The sequence below is a fragment of the Callithrix jacchus genome, chromosome 9 (assembly GCF_049354715.1).
Source record: "Callithrix jacchus isolate 240 chromosome 9, calJac240_pri, whole genome shotgun sequence".
NCBI classification, from domain to species: domain Eukaryota; kingdom Metazoa; phylum Chordata; class Mammalia; order Primates; family Cebidae; genus Callithrix; species Callithrix jacchus.
The window spans coordinates 123,591,853-123,604,816 of NC_133510.1; the positions used below are offsets into that span (position 1 = coordinate 123,591,853).

At 46.2% G+C, this 12,964-nt stretch overlaps 1 protein-coding gene across 1 annotated transcript; it reads right to left on the minus strand.

Annotated features, from left to right (window-relative positions):
- Positions 1-599: 599 nt before the first annotated feature.
- Positions 600-8,744, minus strand: SRSF9 (serine and arginine rich splicing factor 9). The gene is made up of 4 exons (XM_002753096.6): positions 8,447-8,744; positions 4,603-4,763; positions 2,876-3,048; positions 600-1,087 (listed from the first exon to the last, which is right to left on the minus strand). Exons 1-4 carry the CDS (start codon positions 8,632-8,634, stop codon positions 944-946), a joined length of 666 nt encoding a protein of 221 aa, XP_002753142.4. The 5' UTR covers positions 8,635-8,744; the 3' UTR covers positions 600-943.
- Positions 8,745-12,964: the final 4,220 nt, after the last annotated feature.

Genomic DNA, 12,964 nt, shown 5'->3' on the forward strand with positions numbered 1-12,964 from the left:
TCCCACTTCAGCCTCCTAAGTAGCTGGGACTACAGATGTGTATCACCATGTCCAGTTAATTCTTTTAAATAGATAAGGGGTCTTGCTATGTTGCCTATCGTCTTGAACTCCTGGCCTCAAGGGATCCTCCAGCATGCCTTGGCCTTCCAAAGTGCTGGGATCACAGGCATTAGCCACCATGTGTTTATTTTTTCCCATTCCCTTCCTTTTTCTGCAATGCTTCTTTCTTCTTTAAGGCAGCTTAATTTACAAGCTTGGCCTTGAATTAAAAGAGAACCTGCTCTTGGAGTTGAAGTTCTCAAACCAACATCAGAGCAACTATCTATCCCCATATAAATAAAGTTATCTCCTTACTGAGTACAAGTTATGACTACAACTCAATGATTTAAAAAAAATTTTTTTTATAATAATAGAGATGGGGTTTCACCATCTTGGTCAGGCTGGTCTCGAACTCCTGACCTCGTGATCCACCCACCTCGGCCTCCCAAAGTGCTGGGATTACAAGCGTGAGCCACCGCGCCCGGTCAACTCAATGATTTTTAAAATTAGTGTGCCTATTTGTTGAAATCTGTGAACTTAATCAAGGACAACCACACATGTCAATTACTAAACGTTTAAAATATATTTCTAAACAGAATGGGCCAACTCAGTAACAGTAACTGCTGATCTCCATGGCAGAGTAACCCACAAAGACAGAACTGATTTTTTTCCCATAATTGGGTGAAAAATATACAACTTGCTTCTGAACCAAAACCACAATTTCTGCAGTTTAACATGTTTCACTGCTAATATGGCCCTGGTAGAAATTATGTAGGTTTTTTTCTTTTAAAAAAAAATTAAAAAAATTTCCTAAGACACTAAATGATCAATCTGGAATGTAGATTCTGAGCACAAAGCAGCTCAGTTAACCTAAAAAATAAAGAAAACATTCCCATCACCTATCTCAGTAGGGCCTGAAAGGAGAGAAGTAGTGTGGGGAACCCCTGCTTTGGTATGGAGAGTCACGGCCCCTTGACCCAGACCGAGACCGTGAGTAGCCATAGCTGGTGCTTCTCTCAGGATAAACTCGGATGTAGGAAGTTTCACCCTGAAATGCGAACAAAAACAGGGTAAAGGAAAAAAAATCAAAGCCAAAAGAATAAGCAAACCAACATCTAACAATAATAGTTAAGTGCTGAGCACTTACTGTATAATCTGTGCCTGGCATGAGGCTATCTCATCAAACTCTCATAACATTATGAGGTGGGTACTCTTACTATCCCATTTCAAGAATGAAGAAAATTAAGACTTACATCATTTGCCCAAGGTAACACAAATAATAAATGCCCACCTGACATGTTAATACTCAATTAGCTATTATAAACAATATATCTGAATTACTGCCATTGACCCCCACCCCCCTCCCAAGCTAAGAACTGGAAAGGATCTCAGGTCATATAGTTTAATTCTCTGCCACTTCATATATGCATCTTTGGATGGGCATCTATGGAAGGAGCTACCTGTATTTAAATACCTTCCAGGTGTTAGGATCTCAGATAGATGCTCTAGATGTTATCCTCTTGTTCTAGCTTCCTGGCAAGTCTTATGATGGTGCTTTTATGTGACCATTTTGCCCGTGAAGGAATTGAGGTTCCAAGAGTAGTTCAGTTCAGGTAAGGAATTAATAAGTAGCAGAAGAGTCATGTCCAGGCTGGCTTGTCTCCAAGCCCTCTGCCTTCAGCCACCATTCTCAGAAGATCCAAAGATCCCAAGGGGAAAGAAGCTAGATGCCTTTTCACCTTAGGTGAAAGTGAGTAATTGGAATTACCCTTTCTGAGGACCTGCTTTGCAGTATAACTGAGGATCAGGGGCTGTTCTGTTCCTGCTCCAAATTCAAGTCCTAGAGGACAGTCTGAGCGAAAGCATCATTAAACCATCCAAGGACCAACCTCTAAGCCAAAAACTATGGAATTATATGAATCCTCAGAAAAAGAAATGAGCCCAGAGGTCAGTGTCCCCAGACATCCATAAATCCCATGGCAAGGCAGGACAGGATAAGAACAAAAAAACACAATGTCCAATTGGTAGTCTGGTATCGGGTCTCAATGGTACCAAAGGGATAGTTCACCACTTGAATCAAACTGAGATCCAAAACAGCAGCTGCTTTCCTATAAGGAAGGACATCAGGAACCACTGAGTCTCAAGGGTGAGGTAATCAACAAGAAAATGTCATGGTTGAGCCTGGCATAGTGGTGTATGCCTGCAGTCCCAAGTACTGGAGAGGCTGAGGTGGGAGGACTGCTTGGGCCCAGGAGTTCCAGGTCACCCTGGGCAATCAATATAATGAGACTCTGTCTCTAAAATAAAAAACTAGAGAAATAAAAAATTACAAAATTAAAAAAGAAAATGTCATGACAGCTCAGGTTTCAGAGAGGTCCTGTACTACTCTGGGAAAAGAAAAGTGAAGTGACAGCTCAGCCCTGACAACGGGACCTAGAAGGGCTGAGATGAGGAGGCTGGTCTGTAGAGGCCAGCCTAGACCCACAGGAGGGGCAGTTGGGTTCACAGAGGGATACTGCTATTTAAGCTGGTTGGGAATGGGGTGATATCACAAAATGACTCTCCACATTAAGACGATTGCACTAGTATTCTCTCCAGGTTACAAATACCATGACCAAACTGTCATGTGATAACAACAGACAGAATAAAGCATATTTTTAAAAAACATAACATGAATGAACACTTCTCTCAGCTATGACCCTGAAGGACTTATAGCAAATTAAAAGATCTTTCATGGTACTGTCAGGTCACCAACTGGCATGGCCTACTGCTACCTCTGCTAGGTCAGGTGAGTGGGGTGATTTGAGTACGAGCTCAACAGAAGGAAAGGACTTACCTCATGAGAGCGGAATTTGGTATCATCCAGTTTACGCAGGGCATATTCCATGTCTTCTTTTCTGAGATACTCAACCATCCCCACTCCATCCTTCTGCACATCGGCATAACAGACATCCCCAGCTTCTCGCATGTGATCCTTCAGGTCCTGCCAGCTGCCTGATGGAGGAAGTCCTAGGCATGGAGAACATAAGAAAGCCCACATCCTTCAGCTATGTTAACTGCCCTGTTAAGAGCCAGCACTGCCTACGGTCCCTTCTGCATGATCACTAGGATCTCCAAATCATAAACCTTGATACGTGACATGAAATCGGAAAAGAGCACTGAAGTAAGTGTGGTAAATAAACCACCCTGAGAAGCTGGTTTTAAGTCCATCTTCCAGAGACCAGGCCTTTTCAACATAGCAAGAAGTCTATCCCATGACAGGTTTAGTATCTCTGAGAAGTCATAGCCTCTTTCTTTCCCATGACAGGTTTAGTATCTCTGAGAAGTCATAGCCTCTTTCTTTGTTCTTTAGAATCAATGCCAAACTCCTAATACTTTGAGGTCCAATTTTTTTCCATTATGAAATTTAACAGTAGCAATTATTTATTGCCTGACAAGAGTTTCACAGGACATGAGAATTTTGAAACCAGACAATGAAATAACCAGAGAGTAACTGAAGGTAACAACACAACAACAAAACTAAAGTTTTCTTATAGGTGTGAGTGACAAACTATACAAAGTACCTCTTAAGAGATCACCAACATTCTTCAATACAGTAGGGGGAAAGGTAAGACTCAGATGCTAAAAACTAGTCGGGAGTCATACAACCCTACCTGAAGTCATGAAAGGGAAATGTGCTCCTGCTCTCAAAGGCTGTGTTTACCGCTCACAGCTCAGGACTGCAGCCATTTCCTAATAGTTTTCTAAGCAGGATTTCAGAGCAGCATGGAGAGAAAAAAAGATAATGTATGACATCCTGAAGGAGGGAATAGAGTTCTGGGGTTAAAAAGTTACAAAGGGACACAAGATAGGCAGATACTGAGAGGATCACTCTTAAGCACATGGGAGTATGCTGTAATTGTGTGACATTCACATCTTAAAAAGGTGCTAGGCTCCTTGATACATTTCACTTCACCAAGGCCCTAAAACTCCCATGCAATATGCAGAAGGCCCCAGTTCTTTTCAGTGTGTTAAAATGTTGAAGATACATAAACCTCCCAGTTTAGCATTTCATCACTTACAAACACTAGACAGAAAACAGTCTATACTTTCCAATAAAATCTCTAACACTCCAAGTTACAGGGTTTTAAAAAATATTTAATTCTAAAACCACCACAAAATTTGATCTTCTTCAGGATCCGAGGCTGGGTAAGTTGTTCAAATCTGGCTCCTGGAATGCCTTTCTACCAAGTCTGATGCCAAGTACATTCCAAAAGAAGAGTCTTATAATTGTAGTTCAAGGGGTTTTGCCATCATCTTCCCTTCTCACCACTAGAAAAACGCCTTTACAAGAAGTATGTTTATATTCTTCCAAGGCTGCACTCCCAGCGTAATTTCATTTGCAGGATACTTGCCTCGTTGGCAATCCAGGCCAGGGCTTCAGACTGGCACTGCACACAGGCTACTGAAAAGAAAGCCCACATGTCCCATGCACTGAAGAATAACAGCTATAATTTCTTGGAAGCCAGACTCTGTGTTAAGTATTTTACATGTATCATTTCATTCTGTTTGAAAGGAACATACCTGAAACAAGAACTCGGAAATCAGATCTTCTTGTAGGAGGCCCATTCCTCCCACCACGGGGCCACCCACCCCGACCTCCATAAGTCCTGGGGAACTCCACACGAAGCCGACACTGGCCATAATCATAACCATTCCTTCCATAAATTGCATCCTCTGCATCTCTGTGAAAAAAAAAAAAGTTTGGAGTTAGTGCTGTTCGGGAGGCCGAGTGACTTCCCAGTGAGAAGCACAAGTATTAAGCATAAAAGGGAAACTGAGAGTGAAGGAAGAAAAATACAAATTAGGATCTTGATGCATTTCTGCTTTGGTTTGGAGATGTTTCATGATACTGGAATTAACCTTTATAGCTGTCACACAGTTTTATAGGTTTGAAATTATAATGAATCGTCAAATAGATTACTTATATAAGGGAGCTAATTCAGAGAAAAAAGAATCAACTGCTGACAGATTGATTTTGCCAATAAACCACCAGTGTTTTTCTAAACTTGCTGAGCATTTTCTCAAAAAGCATACCATACACTAACCCCTTAATATTGTTCTAAAAGGCCTAGTGCCATAAAGTCTATGGAAAGAAAAAAGTAGCCAGTTAGCCAGGCATGGCGGTGCACACCTGTAGTCCCAGCTAGTCAGGAGGCTGAAATGGAAGTGCAGAGCCAAGATCACACTACTGTACTCCAGCCTGGGTGACAGAGACCCTGTCTTTTTTATTTATTTATTTTTATTTAGACCCTGTCTCAAAAAAAAAAAAAAAAAAAAAAAAGTAGCCAGTTGGATAGGAGAGTATTTGAGAGAAATAAATAAAGTAGCTGGGCGCGGTGTTTGAACCCAGTTCAAGGCCAGCCTGGGTAATATAGTGAGACCCTGTCTCGTAAAAAAAAAAAAATAATATGCCGGGCACAGTGGCTCACACCTCTAATCCCAGCACTTTGGAGGCTGAGGCAGGCAGATCACCTCAGGTTCAGGAGTTTGAGACCAGCCTGACCAACATGGAGAAACCCCATCTGTACTAAAAATGTAAAATTAGCCAGATGTGTGTGGTGGTGCATGCCTGTAATCCCCGCTACTCAGGAGGCTGAGGCAGGAGAATCGATTGAACCCGGGAGGCCGAGACTGCGCCACCGCATACCAGCCTGGCAACAGAGCAAGACTCCATCTCAAAAAAAAAAAATAATAAGGGTGAAAAGGCAAATGCAAATGAGTGTTTTGTGATGAATGTGGAAGGAACTTTTTTTTTTGAAATGGTCTTGCTCTGTTACCAAGACAGTGCAGTGGGCTAGAGCATAACTCACTGCAGCTTCTAACTCTTCGGCTCAAGCAATCCTCCCACCTCAGCCTCCTGAATAGGGCCAGCTAATCTTTGGATTTTTTTTGTAGAGACAGGTCTCCCTGTGTTGCCCAGCCTGGTCTTGAACTCCTGGGCTCAGGCGATCCTCCCACCTCAGCCTCCCAAAGTGCTAGAATTACAGGCATAAGACATTGTGTCTGCCTTGGAACTCTCCTAAGTGTACTTTTTCAGCATGCTTTGGAGAACTATTTTGTCCAAAAAACACTCTCTGGATACAGTTTGGCCAAAAGAGATAAATATTCAATAAAATTACTTTAAGTCTTTCCTAGGACTCCAGGAGAGTCAGGAATGCCACATTGATTCTCCAGTACTGGGTGGTAAAGTGTGACCTTGGAGCATGGGTGGACAAGAGGAGCTGAATGTGCCAATGAAGGCATTGTTCAGCGTCACAGGCACATAATCATTTATAAGGTTTTAGAATTAAAAGCAACAAGGACCACATCCAGTGCAACCTTGACTATGTAAAATGCAGATTAGGAGAGGCAGCTAGGATGTCAGAGCAGACTTTGAATAAAAATTGGCCTGCATTCAGGCCCAGCACCGTCGCTCAGGTCTGTAATCCAGCACTTTGGGAGGCTGAGGCAGGCGAATCACTTTAAGTGAGGTGTTTGAGACCAGCCTGGGCAACATGGTGAAACCCCCTTTCTCTAGTAAAAGTACAAAAATTAGCTGGGCATGGCGGTGGGCACCTGTAATCCCAGCGACTCGGCAGACTGAGGAATGAAAAACGCTCAAACCCGGGAGGCAGAGGTTGCAGTGAGCCGAGATTGTACCACTTGCACTCCAGCCTGGGCAACAAGAGCCAAACACCGTCTCAAAAAAAAAAATAAAATGAAATAACAAGTAACAAATCCCCTGATCCCTTACTAGCCGTGTGTGTGTGTGTGTGTGTGTGTGTGTGTGTGTGTGTGTTTTGAAATGGAGACTGACTCTGTCGTCAGGCTAGAATGCAACCTCCACCTCCCAAGTTTAAGCAATTCTCCTGCCTCAACCTCCTGAGCAACTGGGACTAAGGCGTGCGCCACCACGCCCAGCTAATTTTTGTATTTTTAGTAGAGATGGGGTTTCACCATGTTGGCCAGGACAGTCTCTTCTCCTGACCTCATGATCCGCCTGCCTCGGCCTCCCAAAGCGCTGGGATTAGTTGCGAGCCACCATGCCCGCCACTAGCTTTCTTTTTTTTAATCAACTAAGTTTAAATCCTCAAGATCCTGATCTATAAAATGTGGTTAACAGTAGCTACACCTCACACTTTGATTTTTAAAAAAACTAAATTCAGGCTGGGTGAGTCCCTCATGCCCGTAATCCTAACACTTTGATCCGCTGAGACAGGCAAATAACCTGAGCTCAGGAGTTCGAGACCAGCCTGGGCAACATGGTGAAACTTCCTATTTTATTAATCGAAAAAAATAAGGAAAAAAAGAAGCTACATACACACCATGGCACTCGACGCATAGCAACTGTTGAAAAACCACAATAGCACGGTTACCAAATAAGCAAGGCATAGTCTTCTCCGGCTAGGTGTAAAAATGCCCAGTTTCGGTTTTGAGGCAAATGACAAGATATTAGGGATGAGCTGTCAGAGTCGACTCTTCAGCCATCAAAGCCTCGCGGTGCTTCCTGCCTGCCTCTCCTCAGATGCTCTCCTTGCTATCAATACGTCCACCCCAGGTAGGCTGGACACCCTACGAACATTCCCTGTGTTCCCCGGGAACCGACGATGCTAGGAAAACGGGGAGCGGGCTCTTATTTGGCCGGAGCGGAGTGACCAGTTTAGCGCGGCGGCTTCTAACCACCAGCAACCAGTTTTGAAAGTTCCTGGGCTTTTTCCGGCCAGACGGCTGACACTTTGCAAAATCACAAACACTCCTTCGAGCCGGGTTAGGAATCCAGAGTTTCCAAATCCCTGGACTCTTCAGCATCTCGCCCAGCCTCCCTCATTAAAAGAGGGAAGTGAAATCAGAGCCCCACTCTGGCTGTTTTAGAAGTTTTCCCAAATCCCTGATCCCCTTACAAAGCCCGGGCCCTGGCCTCGCGGGGCGGGGCGCGCAGACGGCGAGCGGTTCCACCAGAAACCCCTCCACGACCTCCGGCGGCACCCGCGACCCTGCAGGCGGCGAGCTACGGCAGGGGGAGGGGCAGGCGGGAAGGGCGAACGGCGACTCCCGCGCGGCCCCAAGGCCGCCTCCCCTCACGGTGCCGCCCCAGGCGGGAGGTGGACAGGGCTCATTCGGAACCCCCGAGACCGGTTCAGGAGGGCTGGGGCCCTTGCTCAGCTGTTGGGTTTCTAAGCAAAATACTGGAATAATAAAAATAAAGGAAGTGACGACGGCGCGAAGGACGGCCCCGGTCTGCGAGAGGCGGCCTCATCCTCCACCCGTGAGGGGGCGCCGTGAGGGGTCTGCGCGGACGCGGGGGGAGGGGAGGCCGGGGGGAGGGGAGAGTAGGGAAGGCGGGGGCCTCAGGCACCGAAGGCGGGCGGGCGCGCGGGGAACTCACCGGGGGTCCTCGAAGCGCACGAAGGCGAAGGGCACAAGGCCGTGCCGGTTCTTGAGCTCGATCTCGCGGATGCGGCCGTACTTGTAGAACAGGTCCTCCAGGTCCTTCTCGCGCACGTCGGTCGGAAGGTTCCCCACGTAGATGCGCCCGTCGCCCTCGCCGCCGCGCTCGTCCGCCCAGCCCGACATCCGCACCGCCCGACGCCGCGGGCCCGCCGCAGCCCACGTCGCCGCCGCCGCCGCCTCAGCACGGGTCCCCCCGCAGCGTCCCCGCGGGCTCCGAGGCGCTCAGTCGCACTGCATTGTGGGAACGCGGAGCGGAAGCGAAAGGGTCGGAGGAGGCAAAAGGAATCCTCTTAAAGGGGAGGCGGATGCGACCATTGCCCGTGTGCGCAGGCCAGCGCCCCCTGGAGGTGCGAAGGGCCTTCAGGCGCTGACAGGGAGATCGTGGAGCCAGGCCCTGTGGATGCCAGCCCCGAGCGCGCTTCACGGTCGGCTGAGAAGCTGGACAGGTGCCTTGGGTTCCCGCGCCTCAGTTTCTCTGTGGCGCCGCCTACCTCACAGACTTGTGAGCACTCACTGAGGTGACGCGGGTAGCGCCCATGGCGTGCGGGTCTCTGGAGAGCTGGAGTCTGGTGGAGACCGCAGGCTGATCCCGCAGTGCCACATGGAGCCCCCAGCGGCTGGACTGTCGAGGCCCCCAGGCTCAGGTCAGTAGCTCCCTGGGCCACCATGTCTCCATTTTACAGTTGCTGTGTCAGTATGAGATGGACTCCATAGCCTGGCCTTGAGTTTGTCCGAATCGGGGGGAGTAAGACTCATAATGACGATCACAGCGATCACTATAGAGTGCATCCAACTTCGCTTTTCATCCTCTCCCGGGAGGAGACTGAGGTCACAGAGAGGTCAGGACTGGAATCCAGAGCCATGCTCTTACCGTAAGTACCTAGTCCTTCGGAGCTCAGGTGGACACCCCCTTGGCACTTACTTTTCCGCATTCAGATCCCAGAGCGCTGAGCATTGAGCCCAGGGACCTTACAGTGAGGCTTTGCACCAGAAGACTTTTTTTTTTTTCTTTTTTTTTTTTGGATACAAGGTCTTACGCTGTTGCTCAGGCTGGAGTGCAGTGGCGCAAACACGCCTCACTACAGCCTTGATCTCGCTGGACTCAGGTGATTCTCCCACCTCGGAGCACAGTGAGGGGTCTATGCTGCGCCCGGCTAGTTTATTTTCTATTTTTTTAAAAGAGAGCCTGCTCGAAAACTCCTGGGCTCAAGTGATCCTCCAGCCTTGGCCTCCCAAAGTGTTGGATTACAGGCGTGAGCCCTGTACCCGGCTGGAAGACTCCTAAAGATTTTTCAGGCCGAGTGCGGTAGTTCATGCCTGTAATCCCAGCACTTTGGGAGGCCAAGGCGGGCAGATCACTTGAGGTCAGGAGTTCGAGACCAGCCTGGCCACCATGGTGAAACCCCGTCTCTACTAAAAATACAAAAATTAGCCAGATGTGGTAGTATGTTCCTATAATCCCAGCTACGTGGGAGGCTGAGACAGGAGAACTGCTTGAACCGGGGAGACACAGGTTTCAGTGAGCTGAAATCAAGCTACTGTACTTCAGCCTGGGTGACAGAATAACAGAGCTAGACTGTCTCAAAAATAAATATTTTTCTTGTTAAAAATGAAACCTGGCCAGGTGTGGTGGCTCCAACCTGTAATCCCAGCACTTTGGGAGGCTGAGGTGGCCGGATCACTTGAGGCCAGGAGTTTGAGACCAGTCTGGCCAACATGGTAAGACCCCCATCTCTACTAAAAAAAAAAAAATTTTATATATATATATATATAAATTAGCCTCGCATGGTGGCACACCTGTACTCCCAGCTGCTTGGGAGGCTGAGGCACGAGAATCGCTTGAAGCTGGGAGGAAGAAGTTGCAGTGAGCCATGCACGATTGTTAACACTGCACTCCAGCCCGGGGGACAGAGGGAGACTCTGTTTCCAAAACAAAACAAAAAGGGACTAAAACCAAACATTTAATCAGAAGGTAGTTATCATTATACCATTTGAGAGTTTTAAAATTAAAACAAACCAAAAATTACACACCCACATATACTACTGAATGAATATTATGTCCTTTTTGGAATTCAAGTTGATAGTATACATCAGGCTTTCATGACACACCTATACCCTTTGATCTTGTAATTCTGCTTGTAGGATTTTTATCATACCGAAATAAGCAAGAGATTCTCACAAATTATATGTATATATTTGTCATTGCATTCTGTGCAATTAAAAAAATTAAACTTGATAAGGGAGTGGCTCAACACATTAACAACATTGAATGTTACACAATTATTAAGTCTTTTTTTTTAATATGACATTCAGGATGTTAAAGTCACACTTAAGTGAATTGAAAGTGGTGTTTAATGTATACACATAGATAGTATATTTCCTGCTTGTAACAAAGAAAAAATAGAAGAGAAAAGCTTTCCAAATGTTGTGGAGATATCCCGATGGCAGTGATTTCTATATTTTTACTTATGCTTTTCTGTATTTCTCAAATTGTAATTAGCATGTACTACTTTTATAACTGGAATAAAACACAATAAATGATTCCTAAAATAAAACAGTTAGAACTGTCTGTTGCATTCTGGATTGTGTAAAGCTTCTAGCTGTTCTCTCCTGGGCCTCAGAAGGCAAGCAGGAAAGAGCCCTGGCCAAAGATGTGATCTGGAATCTAAGTATGCAGCCTTATAGGAGCTGACATATCCAAAAGTCCAGATGCCACCTCATTTTGGGTACTGTGCTTAGGTTTATTAATACCATTCTCTGAATCCTACCACTCCCATGTGATTATTGCCTGGAAGACAAAAAGAAAAAAAAACCAGTGCTGTTGGAGACAATTGGGCAATCTCCTAGGGAGAGAGAAATAGTCAGCTAAGTGACTCACGACTGTAGGTGGAGGACTGCTTGCAAATAATAGTAATTCAGCTTTAATTGTACAAAGTCCTGCAGCATGCAATCTCCAAAGGAGTTCAGTTACCCAACCTAGAAAATGTTGAGCCCAGATATGGGGTTTTATGGTAAGTACAGGCTTCTTGGATTAAACAGAGCACAGCTAAATCATTAGGAGGCATTTATGATCATCCATGAAAACCCCTTTATTCCTGTACTAACTTTGCAGGTTAGAACACAAATTAGGCCACAATTATGACTTCCTGCTCAAAGGATTCATGGGTTCCATTCTCTGCTAAGGCCACTGATTCTAGGCAGGGATACCCTTTTCAATTTGCTGCTTATCTAGATATTCAACATCATTTGTGATTTAGGTCCTATTTGAGGCCCAGGACATGGAATAATGCAGCTCCATCCTTGAGCTGTATATATAAGTTGGTATTCAGTCATGTAGAGTACAGCTGTGATAAGGATAAGCTGCTTGAGACTACAATGGAGGGCCACCTATCACAGTCTTAGAGGTTCTAAGGAAGGCTTCCAGGAGATATTTAGGTAGAGTCTTGAAGAACCAATAGGAGTTAACCAGGGTAAAGAGGGAAGGGCATTTCAGACAAAAAGGAACGCATGACTGCTAGGTACAGTGGCAGTAATCTCAACACTTTGGGAGGCTGAGATAGGAGGATGGCTTGAGTCCAGGAGTTGGAGACCAATCTAGGCAACATAACGATACCTCTATCTCTACAAAAAACATTTTAAAATAACCAGGCGCAGTGCCTCACGCCTGTAATCCCAGCACTTTGGAAGGCCAAAGTGGGTGGATCACTTGAGGTCAGGAGTTTGAGACCAGCCTGGTCAACACAGCAAAACCCATCTCTACTAAAATCACAAAAATTAGCCAGGCGTGGTGGCACACACCTGTAATCCTGCTACTCAGGAGGCTGAGGCAGGAGAATTGCTTGAATCCAGGAGGGAAAAGTTGCAGTGAGCTGAGACTGCACCACTGAACTCCAGCCTGGGTAACAGCGACACTCTGTCTCAAAAAAAATTTAAAAATTATCTAGGCATGGTAGAGTACCTGTGGTCTCAGCTACTTGATCTCAAACTCCTGAGCTCAAGTGATCCACCCATCTCAGCCTCCCAAAGTGCTGGGATTACAGGCATGAGCCACTGCATCCGATGGTGCCAGGTATTAAGAGGCTGAGGTGGGAGGATTGCTTGAGCCTGGGAGGTTGAAGCTGTAGTTAGCCATGATTGCACCACTGCACTCCAGCCTGGACAACAGAGCGAGACTCTGTCTCAAAACATAAAAAAGACCACCATGGGCCAGGTGCAGTGGCTCATGCCTGTAATCCTAGCACTTTGGGAGGCCGAGGCAGGTAGATCACAAGGTCAGGAGATCAAGACCATCCTGGCCAACATGGTAAAACCCCGTCTCTACTAAAAATACAAAAAAATTCGCTGGGCATGGTGGCGCACACCTGTAGTCAGCTACTCCGGAGGCTGAGGCAGGAGAATTGCTTGAACATAGGAGGCGGAGATTGCAGTGAGCCGAGATGGCACCACTGCACTA